Consider the following 19,819-nt stretch of genomic DNA (forward strand, 5'->3'; position numbering starts at 1 on the left):
AATGAAACTATAACTGTGTAACTTTATACATTTGTACGTCAAAGATTTGCTGGGTTGTACAAAGTTTGAAAGTTTTACTACTTTATATAACTTTAATTTATTAGAATAATGTCATAAGTCTGACAAAATCTAGTTTGCATGTTTATATATATTTTTTCTGAAAACTAGTCAGATAATATACTACATGTTTTGATGCTCTTAACACCGCCAAAAACTTTATAAAATGACAATTGTCATGGCCTATTAACACGTCAATTTCATTAAATAAGACATGTCCGGTTTTATAATATATATATTTTTCACCAATAACAAAGTCTTCAAACATAATTCGTTGGAGATCTTTACACTTAAGGCATTTAATATCCAAATTTATACACTATTCAGCGATAATCCATTGTTTACTATATTTTACTAGATTTGTATATCTTTCCTGGTTTGAGTACGTTATGATATATTCAACGATATTTGAAAAAAAAAACGATTTACGTCAACCCATATGTATTCGGCGTCGTTGTATTTTAACGAATATAAACTGTACTTACTTGGATTAACAGCATGTCCTTCATCAGCCACGTGGATCGACAACAATGCTATCAACGTAGCGGAGAGCTGAAACAACAAGAATGCAATTAAAAATAACAGTAAATGTTTCAGGTTTAAAGTTTAGCAGCTGATTTTTTTGATACAGCACCTTATATTCGTATACTTAAAGACATAATCTCTCTGCAGACCCATTTTGTTTTCGTGTTAATTCTTTATTATGTGGCTGTCCGTTTCGTAGCGGCAAACGCCAATTGGCGTTTACATCTAGGTATATTTCCGTGTATAGTATCTGTTTCGGATTGGTAAGTAGAAGATTACCTAATACGAAACGATACATATGTAGTGCATGAACACAACAATCCCAATTGGTAGTATTGGGACTTCGAACAAACATGTTTGTTCGAACAAACGTGTTTATTGTAAACTACAAACGTCTTCCCAATTCTACCTAGCACAGTTCAACTAATCGTCTTGTCTGGAATTATATGCCACATATAAAAACGATTATTTGCCGAAGGTTAAATAAAAAATATCAGTTAGACAGACACGTTTAAACGAATGATCCAAATTTCTCCAAAGGCCTTTAAGAGACTATAGATTCAAGGTAGATAGGGTGCCTAACAATTTTAGGAAAAATATTCCAATTCTTACTAGAAATATTTCATAAGAAAATAAGAAATATTATATAAAGATATGACTCGAACTTACTTCACAGAACAAATTAAATATTTCATATATTTTTTTTAGCTAATGTTTGATTATTGTTACTAGTTTGTATACTCTGTGACCAAAAAACAATCAAATTTTAAGCCGATACCCGATGTCTAGGTTTATTGAAAATAAATTTGTCCAGCATCCATTTGTTATAGGGATTTTTGTTCAATTTATATTTTATCCCTTATATCCATGATTTATTTTGAATTAATAAATAAAGTTTAACATATTTTTTTACAAATACACGTAGCTGAATTAATAATATAGTATTAGTATCAACTCGCAAACACAGGCCCACTTTTGGCTTTGTTTCCAGACTCCTCACACCCGCGTCTACTAAAATAACTAATTTTATAAAAATGTATTTATATTCCAGAATAATACAATAAAATCATAATGTATAACATTAGAAAACCGCTAATAACTAATATAAGGTGAAAGTAATCAGTATCCAATTAATTTATTATCTTTTGTTTATCTGACCAACTGCATAACTGCAAGGACCGTCATTCTCACTTGAACGTGGTGGAGCCATGCGGCGGGTTACCACTACGATATGGCAAGGAGCCGAAGGCCATGCGTCGTACTCGTGAGCTGGTGCTACTTGTGGTGACTTGTCGGGCAGGGATCAGTTTAAGTAATAATAATTTTCTGTCATGATTTACTTTAAGAAAACACTTTTTAAACGGATTGAAGCTATGTATTATTTACTTTGATACTACGTGTTTGCGTATTGTATTCACAGTAATGCAAGTGCATGTATTTCACCGCGCCTTGCATTATTTTTTTCATATCAACTATATACTGCTGATGAGAGACGTGATGTGATAATTACATCTGATCAAAAACACCTTGGTTATTTAAAAGAGTGACAGATAGTTTAATGGCGGTTTTTATCATCCGTTTTGAGCACTCTTGATTTGAGGATATAAATATAAAAAAAATACTGACGTTCATAAGTTTCCGTATATTTAAGCCACATGCCTAAATTATATTTATTTGAACACGCATTTCAAAAGAACGCAAAAATAAGAAACTAAACGGAAGCATTGTTCGAATATGTTTCGTGTGTACGAATGCTATGTCTAAAACATTAGACATACTTGTATGTATTGTAAAATAAAACATACAATAGACATAAAAGATTAGGTTTCAAAACCAAAGTCGTGACAGGAGCACGACAAATTGCATATGCAAAATAATTAAAAAAACAAACTATGTATTAATCAATAGATTGATAACGTAATACGTATATGCTACTATGGTCCGTTTATTAATTCTAACTACAGGCACGTTAGGTACGCTACTTATCATTTCATAACATAATGCATTCAATTTGAGACAAAAATCGTTTGAGAATGGTGGTTCCATTCTCTAGTGGGAAATCACTGAATTATAAGTTAGTTTTATAATACAATATCTTCTATCAACGAAACATGATATTCTTAAGGGGTGGATAGGTAGATAGCCCATATTTGCTGTTGTTAATTTCTCTAAGAATTCCTCCCTCGTATGCGACAATATACTCACAATGGTTCCATGTGCCACTGTGAACACAAATTATCTGCATAATTGCCTACCTGCCGATGTTTCTCGTTTTATCTAACTATGGCACTAATTATGAGGATATTGATATTTTCCTCCTCACCATAGAGGATGTGAGGAAATATTTGAAGAGGCGGGAAGACTTTGACTTTGTTTAGCAGTATTGATCTAGTTTTTTCATTGAAATAATAAGTATTAATTGTCGTTTGTTTAATGCTAAATTTGAGTTTTCTTTGATTTTTGTATATATTTTTGTGTATATGTATTTACTTATGTTTTCTGTTCCATATACTTAGTCTGGCCATAAATACTGTTACAATTGAAAATTAACAAAATACATTTGAATTTGGAATCTGTCATTTTTATGTGATTGGTCATTGTGTTTTCTCATTTTGGCGCCAATACGTTGTACAATATTTTGCGATATTAAAATAGAGTGTGGGGATAAATAGAACCCAATCGCTGTGTTTTCATTACACGAAGTAGGTATGGAGCCAAATGCAATTTTTAAAACTCTCCATACACTTAGTATTAGTAAAACTTTTGTGTACCTGGGTCCGGGCTATTAACAGGTAACACGAAACCTCTGTTTGTGACAGAAAACATATGGCCGTCTACGTAGTGTTGGTATGAAAAAGGTGGTCAAAGCAGTAAGGGATAGAATTCGAAGAAATCCTGTCCGAAAGCAAAAGATTTTATCTCGGGAGATGAAGATAACACTTAGAACCATGTCGCGTATTTTAAAACATTACTTAGGAATGGCAGCATATAAGAGATTTATTTTTAACTGATATTTAAAAAAGAATAAGGTGGTAAAACCGAAACAACTATTGAACCGGTACGTTTTGCGTACGAGGTCAGAGAAAAATTTCGTTTACTAGAGTGCAGCGTTGGCACTATCCGACTTCAGTGATGGTTTGGTGGGGTATTAGCTATGGAGTTGTGACTAAGCCATAATTTTATTAAAATGGTATCTAAACATCGGCACAAGATACTATTCTTGAGAAGCTAGTGGGGCCTCTTACCACACCATGTTCAATAACCAAGAATGGTCCATCCAGCAAGACTCGGCGCCGGGTCATAAAGCTTGGAAACGAACGTTTCGGATTTCATCGTTGTCTATTCTGTCTATGTTGTCCCTATCTTAACCCGCTGGATTATGATTTATTATCAGTTTTAGAGAGTACGGATTGCTCTAAATGCCATGATAATTTGGAGTCCCTAACACGAACCGTACTATTGATAGTAAACTAAACGTTTAAAAAACTGTATTGCAGCCAATGGAAACCACTTCGAATAAGCTTTTTATATTGTAAATTGTTTCATATTTATGAATTAAATTAATACACTGTAAAAGTAATAAATGTTATTTGCAATAGAATTTTTTTTGCTTTGTTTCAGTATTTATGTCTCGACTCGGTATATTGTTAATTTATGTAATCTGTTTTTGCTTTGTATATTGTATAAGTGTTTTGTTTTGTAATATATTAGCTGTAAGATTACTAATAAATAAATAGAAATCTGGCTGACACTTTTGTCCTATGTTAATTATAACTATGTTTATTAAAGTACAAAATCTAACTAACTTTTGAAATTCATCAAACTCGCAACAGGATTTAGAAAGTATACTTATATTTTAAACTTTCATATTCACAATATTTGTTTACAACAAGCTGCAACTAACACAAAAACACTTAAGCAAAGCTTCGAACTAAAAACCAAGTAAAGAATATCGCCAAGTTGTGGTCTGCGGGTGACACATGCTCGGAGAATTTTTTGTTAGCTCGCAACAAACTTTAAAGTCAATTTTGTGGTTGTTAAAATTCGACTATGGCATGCCAAAATAAATTTTTCCTTTATTTTATAGTGGACTAAGCCTCGTTGAGTTTGTATTTTTAACACGTTCACTGTTTGCCAGTTAAACGGAGTATGAGATATAAATTTTAATGAATTGCGTATGAAATATATTTGCTTTACTCTCCTGTATCACTAGGATCTGAACGAGGTTGGTTTCCGCCCAGCGTTTAACAATCACTTCTGAAAATTGAGGCATTTGAACTGTAGACATATACTACCTAAATAATAATCGGTAGGTACTTACATCTGATCTTTTCATTTTTTTATTACTATGAATAAAGAATGATGTTAGCTTATTGTTAGACCAAATATCAACACTACGTTTAAGCCCTTGTCTTACCAGTATAATTATTATTATATGTGCTAATAATTTTTCTTATGTGTGAGTCTACCCATTGTATATGTGTATAAATTAAATGAATACGCCCTTCATAGGCCCATTCATATCAACATTAATTATAAACATGAAAGATTTGATTGTTTGCATTGAATAGGCTCCAAAACTACAGGACTGATTTGAAAAATGCTTTTACCATAAATTACTAGATAATATTTTCATAAATGATAGGGTTGCGTATGAAATTACGCTAGTGTAACCTAAGATATGAAAGAGACCAATTAAAATTTCTAAATCGCATACACTGCGGAAATTATTGACAACTATTGATATGAATACCTGAACATTGATTTCGAATTGGTAAAATAAACTAAAAATGCTTTATGATATACAACATTCTTTGTTTGTTTGTTCTGGCGTATATAAAAAGTTTTGTTGGTATTCCGACACGGAAACAGACTACATATAACTGGCCATGTGAAAAGCATGGATTTTCAAGATTAATGCCACAAACAATTAGCGATTGTAATTATTTTATTAATATAATAACTCCGATCGAAGCATTTATTATAAAGGATATTCCTTTTTTCCTACATCCTCTTTGACGATATTTGCAGCACGCTTTCTGTCAATGTCATGTCAAACGCCATAAGGTTACATGAAAAAAGTGAGAATTGTAAAGGCGCTATGCACTGAAAAAATTGAATGAAAAACTGAATTTGCTATAGCAACAAAAATAGGAAATCATGCTAGGACGGAATTAATGTGGGTGGAAGTCAAGATGATGATGAAGATTTATTTTCTTTACATGGTTAATCATAATACAAGTTAATATGATCCAAAATAATATATTGTCATAATCAATAGTGATGCACAATGCATTATAATTAGAGAAAACACAGTATCCTATTAATTAATAATGATGAGACCTAATTATCACATAATTTAATATAGTGTACGCTATTTACATTAGTTACGGGTTATTGATTAAATTCTATACAACAAATAATGGAACCCTAATAAGTAGGTTTTAACTTATCTATTATTTGCGTTTTAACATTTCTCAGTTAAATACTTATTTACTTAAAGGAACGTTACATACGAACGAACGAATTTACGTACGATACGTATTACGATAAAAATTCTTTTTAGGAGCAATAATAAAAAAATCTATTGTTAAAATTTACTCAAAATTAAGCCCACCGGAACAAACAAATCCTGCTACTACTAGTATCACTCTATGCCTCAATGGATAACTAGGAGATTTATATATGGTTAGTACCCTACGAAGACGGACTATACCAATGGTATTTCAAGAAAAAAACTCATGACTCGTAGCTATTATCCTGAATAAGATATAGATCGCAATAAACTTATACACTTGGTCAAAATAAGTATTATAAAAATACAATTTGCTTTTAACATATAACATTTCACGTTCCTTTCGACGAAACAGAGTCTCCGCCATTAAGTGAAAAGTACATTAAAATTCGTGGAACAAAAACATTTGTGCGATCTACGTAAAGCTAAAAATAAAAGCGTTTAACGTAGCGGAAGAACAAAGTGCAGTAACGAAGGTATCAGCGGAACGTGTAAATCAACAGCCACTCAGTCCGCTGGGATAACGAGATGAGCTCCAAGCCCAATTAGTTTATTTATCTACTTAGACTTGTAGTGTATAAGGAGAATTGTTGTAACAGTTTGAACACAGAAGTGAATTTTGTAATAGCCTAAAATTTGTATCGAACAGTGAGGATTTGTTTACGAACATAAAATGGATTGATTAACGATAAACTGTTCGTGTATAATAATTTTGGCAGATTTAATGTTTATATTAGGACGTCATAACAAGTAATAAAATGATATGTTATTTTATGATATTTTTAAAATTTGTTTTTTTTTATTTATTTATCCTCTCTGCCATGATTTAACATTAAGATCTTGTCTATTTAAGACTAATAAGTAATTTAAGTAAATTTATACAAGATATTTAACATACGAAAGTGACCAATAACACTACTTATAGTATCTATCAAGGGGGCTCTGTTCTTGGGCATTATTCTTTCTATTTTTTCTATTATTCTAGTAGTCATAGACTGCGTCACTGCTGCAGTGCCGTATTATTTCTAAATCCTTGGGTAAATATAATTATTTTCAAATTTTCGTAATATTATTGATATTTGATAGTGTAAGATGTATTTTAGAATTAAATATGAAATAAAACGATTATAAATTTATTGCACGTTGTTGTGGAATAAAACACTCTTATAGGATATAAACTCAATCAGACTCAAGCAAAGTGTCCTTTAGCCAATAAAATATTTCCAATATGGTCGCATATCCGTTATAAAACAGTTTCAGAAGATACTTATAATATCACGGGATATTGAACGAGTTCGATGTATTTTTGTATTTCTATATATATATTTCTCACCTAATTTGCAGTTGACAAAACTATGACAAGGTAGATACATATAGCATATAATAAAAAGAAATTAGTCGAATTACACCAATGTAACTGAAATTTTTATCTATCTCTTTTCGTCACGCGAAATTTGACAAATCAGGAACTGTACTTTAGTTTAAAAAAAATCTCTGAGCAAGGCTTATTCTGTGATGACCTTTTCTACCAAATGAAAATGACAAAGGGGTGAAGGTGATAGAGCCTTAGCGGGAACTATGACTCTCTTATACTTGCAATACATTTTTATACAGGACGCTGATTTTTTTTAATGTAATAGGAAGCAAACGGGCAGGAGGCTGACATGAGGTTAAGTGATATTGCCGCCCATGGCCATTACAATTTCTAATCATAGAATATGATACTGGCATATTTTATAATTATATAAAATTATATTTTATTTTTATTATATTTAGCTATCCGGTATCTGGTCATTTCGAGTACAAAGAATCATTTGTCTACACGCTCGATAAACAAAAGTACTAGGCCACTATAATCGTTTAAAAATAATAATTGGGAAAGAATTCTTACTAAATATAAAATCCTATACATAGGCGTTTGCGTTTAAAAATAGATGCTAAGCAAATAGGGATAAATGAAAGAAGCAAACAGCGATGTCGGCTAGAGATAGACCTTAGCTGAAAGTCAGTATATCTCCATTAGGCTAATCCTATGAATGTGTCGTGGTTACATATCGAGTTTATTTTCTGCTTTTAACTAGTTTTTGCTGCAAGATCTTTAACTGCTACCTCATATCACGATTTATATAATGATTCTAAAATACAATTAGCTCTTACAAAATCTTACGTTAGTTGATCTACCCTGTAATTTTGTAGTATTAAAGCCACTTTAATAATTAAATAATACTTTTAATCGCTTCATGCTTTATGTTGCATGTTTGGAATTCTGTTTTATTGATTATAATTATTCCGAAATAAATAAATTAAGGTATATTAATTATATACAGAAATAAATGCTAGGAAATTAATAAAAATACTACAAAGGACTGAAATATTGAATCAATTAACGTACACAAAAGAGCGTGAGAAATATTTAATTAGCAAAATAAATTTGTCAGAGCAAATTTACAAATTGTTTTAAATTACATTTTACTTTACCAAACGCGGAATGTTTTTAATAAAAAGGAAAATTTTGAGATTAATATCTCACCGCGCAGGAATAATGATGTCATCACGTAGGACGGAAAATGAATTGTACTTTCATTATTTCCATGGAATCAAAATTTAAATAAATCTTACTTTTTAATTATGACATTATATTTGTATAATCTATGATATAGTTTTAATGGTGTTTAAAATGCGACCGGTGAATCAAAGAGCTCACAAGATTGAATAAGCGAACCATAATACACATGGGCCATTAATTGTTATTGTTCAGATTTGGTGAAATTTCTATTTTTTTTATCACAAATATGAAAATTTCTTACTTAAAACGTAACTTTAGGACAATGCTTATTATAAAAAATGGCAGGAGTTGGATTATAGGAATTAAATCTTCTGTTGTCATTTTTTTATATTACGTACGTATAATTAATGTCAAAAATACTTTTTTTATTTAAATTGGAAACTTAAGTACATTTTTTAAAAAATAAACAAACCTCAACTATAGGGATATCAAAAATAAGTCAAAAGTAAGTAACGCTTTCTACAATGTAAATTAATGGTTAAAATTGAGTACCAGGCTATAAGAAACCTGAAAGAGCTTCTTATTTCCATACAAAAACGAGCCCCGTGATTTTCCATTAAGAGGCAATAACGTCTTCATAGGTCTCTCGTGTACTATTGAGCTGGAATGCGAACAGCTTGGCAGGATACGTGCTCTTGGTATTATTTGTCCAGAGCCAACTGAATTTACTGCCACACTGTTCTATTGAAATATGTTTGAACCCTCACCAATTGCCAAGTGAACAAATGAGCTTAGTGCTGACTATGGGTGATATCGCCTTGGCAGGCCCTAAGAATAATAAGCGTGGAAGTAAAATTTAAGTACCCTTGGAATGTTTGTTGGCTTTGTTATTCGGATTGTTATTATTAAAAACAAATTATAAGGCTATACAAGTATGGCAATGTCCTTTAGGTCGGTCACGGCTATGCTCCAATGAACTTTATGTGTATATTCGAATCATCATGCCCTAGACCCATATTTTTAATTATTATGTTTCATTTAACACAATTATTAAACTGTATATTAAATGTATATTTAGCGAAATTCCAATTCAGTATTGTTTAAATATATATACTACATTAACGTAAATTTGTTGTGTGACGCCACATGTTTACGAACGAACCGTAATGTCAGGCTAAGAACTGCGTTTGATTTCCAATGCAATATATTGTGACCTAAAAATTTTTACACTTTGTGTCCCCCGTCAACCTGGGATACCGCTGCAACTGTGTCGTGACGTGTACTACTTTATCACCAACATAATACAAAAAAATGTGTGCGTGTACTACACACATAAGAAGTGAAGCTTCTTTATGACCTTAATTTTCGAAAAATGATCTACTATATGCAACTTTACAGAAATTTGTTAAATAAAATTAGATAAAAGTTAACAAAAGGCTTTTATTATCATAGACATGAATACAAATAATACAATTATTTCATTTTACCTTATTACTACTAAGATTATTACAGAATTTCATTAATTGTAATAGATTTATTACTACCATTGTTATCGTTATTATATATTTTTGTTATTAATGGCTTCAAATCTCTTTGAATCAATCGTAGTAAGGATAAGAAAAATATGGCGCGTAACGGAAAAATGAGACGCGTAACCGGAAAATGTGACGGTATTTTTTTTGCCAACACCGATAAAGAAGTTTAACTTCAAAAATATACTTAATTTATAGTACGCTGTAGCCAGAAGGCTAATTTTAGACACACAGACATACATAATACATACAGGTAAATTAAACATAGGCTTTTTGCTACGTTAAAGCCCTTCATGCAATTATTCTCATTTTTAATACACACACAAACATATATTTAGACTTATCGCTAGGTATCCCTTACAGATATAAAAGCTCTTTTCATTAAGATCTTAGGGTTATGCTGAGCCTATTGAGCTTAATGATAACAGTGTATTATATTTGACTATACATTTAATATTTTCAGGAAAAGATTAGGCCCCCTAGCGACGCAAACTTAATCGAAGTAGATTATAAACGTCGGCAGTTATTTACATACAAGCCAAACAAAGCAAGCAAAACAAAAGTCGGGTTCTGGCAAAACTCCAGAATAATGTTATTGTTCAAGTGATCGCGCGTTGAGTTTTTAGAAAACCATTCATTGTAAGATATTACTATTACTTGAGAACTTTAAATTACATTGTTTTGAAGTTTGAATTATTACAGATGTCTCAGTATAAAATAGATATTAAGTTAAATCTAAACCTAAATTAATTGTAACACAGTCATGTTAATCAACTCGCACCGTAATGTAAACTATCGTGGGGAAACTGGATCTGAAAAGATTTTGTTTCTATACAACCGTGGATCCAATATTTGAAATTATAAACTAATTACAAAATACTAGATGTTTCAATTAAAAAAATATATACATAACAAATAAAAACATTGACTTGCCACTATTGTATAATAGAAGGCTGGATAAGGGATACCTTGGTTCAGTTAGAGCAGTCAAAACTTGAAAAGTCAATATAGGGATATCATGCACACCAACAACAGAAGAAGTTAGTTATTAAATTGTACTACAATGAATTACTGTTATTTTTATTCATAAAACTAAATTTTTAATTTAAAAATCCATACATCAACATTAAGCAAGAGTTACTTAAACGATTAAATATGAGACTCATATTCGAAACTTTCTCAGCGCTTTCCGTATACGATGATTGATCATGTGGATACAATCAAGCTTTAAAAGGGATCAAGTGCTTAGTAAATACCTACTTGACCCACTCCACTTGCTTGTTCGAGGTTTATAGCTTATTCTGTACGTTTGCTTTGTATTTCTACTTAGTTGCTTTAATCTTAGGAGCGTTAATTTAGGCAACAGAGGTTAAAATAAAAGTAACGAAAGTGACAGCGTATTCCAAATTTGAATTTTTTTTTGTATTTTTTTTTCAAATTAAGAACTTTATTGGTTTCTAACTGGATTCATGCAATATGATAAGTATTCCAAATTTAAATAATTTTATGTTTTGAACAACAAAACAAATCTACGTTTCCGAACTTCACTATGTGAAAAGTGAATTCTAAATTTAATTTTTGAAGTGAAACTTTTTTATCGGCGTTAGAAAATAATTTACCATCACATTTTTACGTTACGTGCCATCTTTTTCTTGTCCTTGCCATGGTTGATTCGAAGAGATTCGAAGAAATTAATAACAAAAATATATAATAACGATAACAATCTTAGTAATAATTCTATTACAATTAATGAAGTAATAACTAGTAGTAATAAGGTAAAATGAAATAATTGTATTATTTGTATTCATGTCTATGATAATAAAAGCCTGTTCTTAAACTTTGTCTAATTTAATTTTATCAACCAATTTCTGTAAAGTTGCATATAGTAGATCATTTTTCGAAAGATCATAAAGAAGTTTCACTTCTTATGTGTGTACACAAGTACACGCACACATTTTTTCTCGTTTTTCTTTAAAATTACAAACGTTCACTGTATTTCTATGAAATTAATCTTGACCTACATCTTTTAGTTAATCTGTGTTTTTTCTGTTTCATATGTGGTTTCACTCATTACTGTCATAAATCTTTTGCAATGTTATTAATAGCCTTATAACCCCAATAATCACCCTTATAATCACCAATTAAAATGTTATGCTTATAAAATTTAAAATAATTAACACACCGCGACAAGGAGTGAAGGAGGCGACGCGTGCATGGACGAAAATTAATAACTTGAAAATTTATTTTACAGTATTTAGTAATACACACGCTACGGTCAACCAGTGACATGACACAGTGAATAACACGCGAAAACGGACAGATTTATAATTTTAAATACATGTAATAATTACACGAGTGTTTTTAATATGTTTTTAAGTAAATTATTTTGTAAAGAACATTAAATAATGTTAACCGCAACACCCGATCTATAGATTGTCAGCACCGGTACTGTATTGATTCCCATAGCGATAGCGAATGCGATATTGAGTATTTGTACCGCGTCCATAGGAACTTAGAAATTGATTACAAGAACATTGTGATCAGTATCGCTATTGCTATTTTAGCGGATTAACGTTGCAGCATTCATCAATCATCAAACAAATTACAGCTTAGTATCAAATTTATAAAGATACATTGTATTTTTAAACAGCCTTTCTACGCCTTTATATTTCCCAGAAATGAAGCCACGAACTCTAGTGTATTTCATATGTATTAACCAGATGCCAGGGAAGCGAAAAGGTCTAAGTGCGCTATTACAAAACTTTTGGCAACAATAAAAAATGTCTCCAAAACCCAACTGGCAAACTTTAGAACCCGGTATTGGAAAAAGTACTATTTTGTTTCGTCCAACGCGAATTTAACTTGATATTGTTTAAAAGTTCCCTAGATAAGGTCTTTGTAAACTTATCTCAGCGAAAGTGATTGTCTAACTTCGCTCACAACATAAAGTGAGAAGTTAAAAATACTCTAACATAAATGGATTACGGAGTCTAACAGAACTTTAATAAAGCAAGTGATTATTTATTTTTAATATAAATTCCTTTGCAACAACAAACGAGCAATGAGGAAATTAACTTTCTAACGTTTAGTTATTTATTTAAAATTAATTGTCTGACGTAGTCTGCATAGTTATAAACGGATTCCATTTTTATCGACGACAATGCTCGAACGCACAGGTCTGGCGACGTGGAAGCGTATATCCAAGAAGTCATGCCACAATGCCACATGACTCCTCTCACACACAAATCTTCCAAATCTTAACTTAGAGCAGAAGTGCGAAAACACGGCGTCGCTGCCCTGGTCGTCGCCTCCTTACCGGCGGAGCATCCGAATCATTTTCACGCTGACGCTCCGCATTCTCTTTCTGACTCATGACGGCCTCACAAAAAGCCTTGAAGGCATTCCAAGGACCGTCATTGTCAGCTTCCACCATTCTTTGAATAATTAGTGGAAGCTACAGATTGCCATCAATGCTATCAGCAAGCACCGAGCGAAAGTAGTCCCAAGCCGGACACTCCTCCACTGTATGCCTCACCGTATCATCTATACAGTCACAATGATGACAAGCGGGTGTCGCCTCTCTTCCAACGATTCGATGCAGATAACTTCCGAAGCATCCATGGCCAGAGAGAACCTGCACGAGCCGATAGGAAAGCGATCCCCACCGTCGGTCCACCCAGTGTTTCAAAAAGGGACGAATAAGATCAACGGTATGTAAACCAAACCGACATTCACTTAACTCTTCCCTCCATTCTTGCAAAATTAAGCGGCGATACTCCTCCTTCCACACCTTGACTACCTCCAGAGGTGGGTCAAAACCACCACTCCTGGCTACAGCTCTTCTCCAAAAAATGTCTCCCAAAGCCAGAGCTACCAAGTGCCAAGGTGGAGTGGCGGCTATGACACATGCTGCATCACAGGATACTGTACGGTATGCCCTCGCAATTCTAATGGCAACTTTACGCTGTGACCGCCTCAGTATACCTTTGTTGTAAAATGTCAACTTATCCGCCCATATCGGACAACCATAAAGAGCTTTCGCACGTACGACACCAGCATAAAGAAGCCTACAGCCCTCGCCTGGCCCACCGATATTTGGCATTATACGACCCAAAGCCATTGCAGTTGACTCAAGCTTGGGTGCCAGGGCTGCAAAATGAGCTTTGAAAGTCCAACGGGCATCGAGAACCAACCCGAGGTATTTCAAAGTCGACTTTACTGCCATATGAACGCCATCTACAATTATTTCAGCGCCTCTAGGTGGAGACCTCCTAGCAAAACAAATGACTTCAGATTTTTGTAAAGCCACTCGAAGACCAAGTCGCCTTATACGAGTCACTACTTGTTCTACTCCAGCAGCAGCTAACAAACTCGCCTCTTGATAATTACATCCCTTGGCCGTCACAAGGGTATCGTCAGCATAACATATTAAGCCTACTCCTGGCATCAGTCTACCTCGAAGGACTGCATCAAATCCAATGTTCCACAAAAGGGGCCCAAGAACCGACCCTTGGGGAACTCCACATCGAACCTGATAACATCTCCAACCTTCCCGACTTGGATATATGATCGATCGTTCAGAGAGATAAGCTCCTACTACATGTCGTAAGTAAACAGGCACACCATGATAAAAGAGACCGTCCATAATCGCTCTCCAGGGAATAGTATTGAATGCATTTGCAATATCTAGCGAAACCGCCAACACAACCCCACCACCAGAGACAGTTTCTTCGCACAAGTCCTTTAACCTAGCTAAGGCGTCAATTGTAGAGCGAGCACGCCGAAAACCGAATTGAGAATCAGACAGATTTGGACCAACGATCAGAAGATGCTTCTCGAGGCGCGAGACAATTATTCGCTCAAACAGTTTTCCCACCTCAGGAAGTAAAACAATAGGTCGATACGCCGAAGGTGAATCTACCGGTTTCCCGAACTTCCTAAGAAGAAGCAATTGACCGACTTTCCAGCTACTAGGGAATATGCCGTTCCTCAAAAGATCAGAAAGGAGATCTCGAAATCTGTTAGATAAACCATTATTAAGAGATTGCGCCAAAACCGTTCCATGCAATCCATCAGGACCAGGAGCGGTTCTTTTGTTTTGAATTTTAAAAATACCTGCCCCTAACTCACCCTCTGACACCTCAGGAATATCCTCTGAACGATCAAAGTCGACATTAATAAAAGGAATAGAATCACAAGGAAACAGCCATGTAACAACCATCTCAAGAAACGTTGGCTCCATTGTGGATGTTAGCGGCGGCCTCCAGGGACGGAGTTTACTCATGACAATATTATATGGTCGCCCCCACATATCACGATCCAAGGAGTTCAGGAGCTCCTTCCATGCCCTATCCTTTGCTTCAGCTATTTCCATCCGAAGAGCCCTTTTTGCTGCTTGATAAGAAGAATATAAACTTGCCTCTTCGTCCTGATCACGGTAACTGAGATGCCTTCTTCTAAAACGCGTGTACCGGCGACGTGCCTTAACACACTCCGCTCGTAGTTGGGCTAGTTCGGGTGACCACCAATAGACGCTTTGCTTAGGTGAGATGGGACCGATCCGGGGAAGAAGTTGAGATCCTTCGTTAACATTGGCCAGCTCAATAATGAGCATGTCTGGAATGTTTTATGGGTAAGATTTGCTCTACAAAACATCAGGGAGCTAAAAAGTTTGATTGCAGAAAGTGGTGACATATTCCTCTAAAACGTTATTAAAAGCATAGTGCATGCCATGCACAACAAGCATGCCATCCATCAAGCTTCAAGCTGATGTTTTGGTTAGGTTTTATAAATTTGTAACTTTAAAAAAATATATAAATATCGTCTTGTCTATGGACCACTTCCTATTTTTTTTTGTTTGACCGTGTACATCGATTTTTAATTGCCAGAATTCACTTCGCGCGTATTAATTGACAAGAATTATATACAGACTTGGTAAGACAATTAAATTTCTTTTAATTAATGCAAATTGACCATAGAACGTTAATTTCCTTAGCGCCAATTTTTTGGAAAAGTGTTTAAGTATTAGTCGTTTATACTGGCGAGCTGACATCCTCCGAACTCCCTTTTGTGTTCCTGCCATTTCTCTTCACTCATGCAATACATTTTATTTCCTTATTACGCGAACTATCAGATTTCTTGCCCTCATACATAGAATGGTAGAAAAGTAATTACTACTATAACACCGTTTTTTAAATTTTGATACTGTTGTGCTCCCCTGTTGCTTTCAAACGCCATTTAAACTAAATTGACTCTAAATTGTTTATACTTTCGTGTCTATAATTATATTTCTAGTTGCATTATTCTTACTTGTATAAAAACCATCCAATCTGTGAAATAATTCATAGACACTTATATCCTATGAGTTCTTTTTATTTTTTATATTTGTAATATGTCTGTCATGTTGCCTTATTGAATAATAAAGTAAAACTTAAAAAGGATAATTATTGCAAATGAAGAGCAACTTATTAAATAAATAGGATGAACTATATCTTTGTATGAGTTAATTTGGACTTAGTTAACTATTTCGTATTTATCCCTGAGGTTCGTTCGCTGGCGGTGCGCTAATGGACTTTCTGTCTATGTGTGCCTTAGATCCATAAAGTCGACGGCGTGTGTCTGGCACGAAAGGCTGATAACGTACGTGCATATTAGAAAATACTGTTTCGAAACAGATAGGTACATATGATATGAAATCTGAGGCTCAACGTTAAAAAGATTTTAGCACTATTAGCATTTTTTAAAACAGTAACTTTAAAAAAAGATTGAAATCAAATTAAACTTACTCAAATTAAATAATCTTACAAAAAATGTAAAATTACCTCTTATAATTGACGTAAAGGTGAGATTTGGCAACGAAACTCACGAACTATGACTCGTATGTAAAATCACCATATAGATATTAAAATTAACTAACTAATGTAATTAACAATGTTTACCTGCATTATAGTATTCCGCACTACCATCGCAACCATTGCATCTGAAAAAGACAAACAAAGATATATATCACTTCATTGTAGTTTATATTAAAGCGGGGATATAAGATATTGTCAAACGAATGTTGTACGTAGAATGTTAGTGAAAAGGAAAGAGAGCGCCACTTTCCGCAATTTGTTCGGAAATATAGCAATTTCCTTGAAATTTTCAACAAAAGTATGACGCCTTTGTAGTTATGGGTACGACCATCTTAACTCAGTGCCGTCGCGTTCATATAATATTCTTTGTCTAGCAACTTCGGTACCGAACTTTAATCTTCGCAGCTCTTACATTAAAACTTATAAACGAGTTTTCCACAGTTTTCATTGCAGAATTTGTTAAACAATTATATTTAGAAAAACAATTGAAGGCCGTTTTCATACCTAGAGTAATGTCTAGTATGTTAAAAACGTTCTAAATTTGAAACTTAAAAGTCACTTACACCAAACACGTAGAATTGTAAAAAAACTTCTCTTTTAATTCTTCGACATCTATTCGTAAATACATATTTCCAATAGACAATATGTACTTATTCAAGAAACTTAATCTTATTAATAGGTATATAGATTTTATAATACACGTTACTGGACAAAGAAAAAAAATCAGTTGTTAATTCAGCTGATTCGACCTCGGTTGTGAGCCGCCGGTATTTAGAATAAAATAAGTAAACAATAAATACATCAATGGCACTACAACTTTTTCAGGTCTGGGCCTCAGATTTCTGTATCTGTATCATTTTAATTTGTTAATCGAATAGGCAAGTAGGTGATGAGCCTCCTGTGCCTGATGCATGCCGTCGACTGTTTGGTTGTCCTTCACCGTTCGAGCTAATGTTAAGAAATAAAATCCATTGGAGCACAGGCGAGGATCGAACCAACGACCTCAGGGATGAGATTCGCACGCTGAAGATACTAGGCCAACAGTGGTCAGTAGAAGAAGAAAATAAGTTTCAATAATAACAGTAAATATGTCAAGCTAATATGGAGTATTTTTTTTTTTCAATTTAGTAGGTGCAAAGGTAACTGATGTGGAGGAAAATAATAGAATCTCCCATCTAAATCTTGTAGTGTAGCGTAATGCGAACTCCCGAGAATAGGATGCCGCTGAAGCCGGAGCAACCTAGATAATAAAATCATTTTCACATAGAAAGGTTTACTTTAAGTACCAGGAATACATAGAAAAGTACTTAGGAAACATCAATTCGAAATGATTCGAAATCTAATATCTATAACATGGAAAATAAATTTAATTTCCAATCAAAAGGGACTGCGATCCGGACTGTGTGTGAAACTCTATGTAGTTTCATTTATTTTTAACGTGCATATTTATGCCTAAGTACTGTATAAATTTTCTTCACTCACTGAACACGATTTCTGAAAGGCACTCGACTTCATTATTTAAATGATGCAATAGACTCGCTATTTTAATCCCTTTCATGTAATTATAAAAGAAAAAACTATTATCAATAGGTTTCTTCTTGTTTATATACAAAGTTTATGTACATCGGCCATTCTACACTTGTAATGTATGTTACAATTGAAAGAAACTGTTTATTATTTATTAACGACTCATTACAATATATACGATATTACGATACTATATATACGATACGATATTTAACTGAAAATCATTTGATTCTTAAATCAACGGGCGGCCTTATCGCTAAAAATATCTTTTATATATACCAGTATATCTTAAAAGTGTAACTGTATATAAGGAAAAGCAATTCTCGTATACTAATGCCAGATTTTAAAATATAATTTTAACATGCGATATTAGTTATGCTACAAGTCATAACAACTACAGCTAATTATGTTATTTTAACTTAAGTACTTATATCCGTCTGTTACTAACAAATTACACTAACACTGTGATGATAAGAGATATACTCTTTGGTTAGGATTTTACATTTAGATGGACAACTTCTTATGATTAAGATTACTAAACAACGTAAATTTATATCGTTCATTATTGATTAATACAATTGCTAGCTAGGTATTATTTGTAGAAAATAAAAGGTTTATTTAATATATTTTGATTTCAGGACGTTGTTGTTTATATTGACACTATTATAAAGTCCATTAACGCGCATTGTAATTTCGTTAAGATAATCAACGTAAAATGCAAATAAAGCGATATAAACAGTCTCATCGCATTATACGAGTCCTCATGAACTTCGTATTACACTCGCTTGTATTAAACTTGAAATATAAAATATTTACCCTTAATTTACTTTATAAACTTTTAATTACTGCTCTGGTAAAATAATATGACTACAGTAACTAATTTTTATTAAGGATTATAGCCGTCTAAAAGTAAAGAAAGAAAATTCTTCAAAATTTTTGAATGGCTTATTGTCTTGAGGTATTTAAAATTTTCACACTTAAAGGCTATAAGAAAAATACAGGATATAAGAAAAATATATTCATATATATAGACGTATAGTGAGTAGAGAGTAGCAGACTATCGTCTGGCTAATGAAAGAAGATAAAGAAAAAGCGGGAAATTTCAAAAAAATATATTATGGTATCTCTAAAAGTTTGATATATTTTGTGGATTAAACTTACTTGATACTTGATTTTATTTTATAATTTTTACATTGAGCTGTATTTCTATAAAATTAAATACTACGATTTAGTCTTTTACTATTGATACTTAAAATGACTAGCATTGCATGAAAAACTTAAAACTATATTTATTCTTTATAAT

The 19,819-nt window shown here is 33.0% G+C and overlaps 1 protein-coding gene across 1 annotated transcript in view; it reads right to left on the reverse strand.

Moving 5' to 3' along the window:
* The window catches only part of LOC123714562 (suppressor of lurcher protein 1), a 217,813-nt gene that overhangs the window by 157,722 nt on the left and 40,272 nt on the right, over positions 1-19,819 (reverse strand). Inside the window, exons 2-3 of the mRNA XM_045668874.1 lie at positions 17,074-17,114; positions 543-609 (exon numbers count right to left, since the gene is read on the reverse strand). Coding sequence (XP_045524830.1) covers positions 543-609; positions 17,074-17,109 — 103 coding nt within the window. The 5' untranslated portion in view covers positions 17,110-17,114. The remainder of the gene's footprint in view (positions 1-542; positions 610-17,073; positions 17,115-19,819) is intronic.

The sequence above is a fragment of the Pieris brassicae genome, chromosome 9, assembly GCF_905147105.1.
Source record: "Pieris brassicae chromosome 9, ilPieBrab1.1, whole genome shotgun sequence".
Taxonomy (NCBI): domain Eukaryota; kingdom Metazoa; phylum Arthropoda; class Insecta; order Lepidoptera; family Pieridae; genus Pieris; species Pieris brassicae.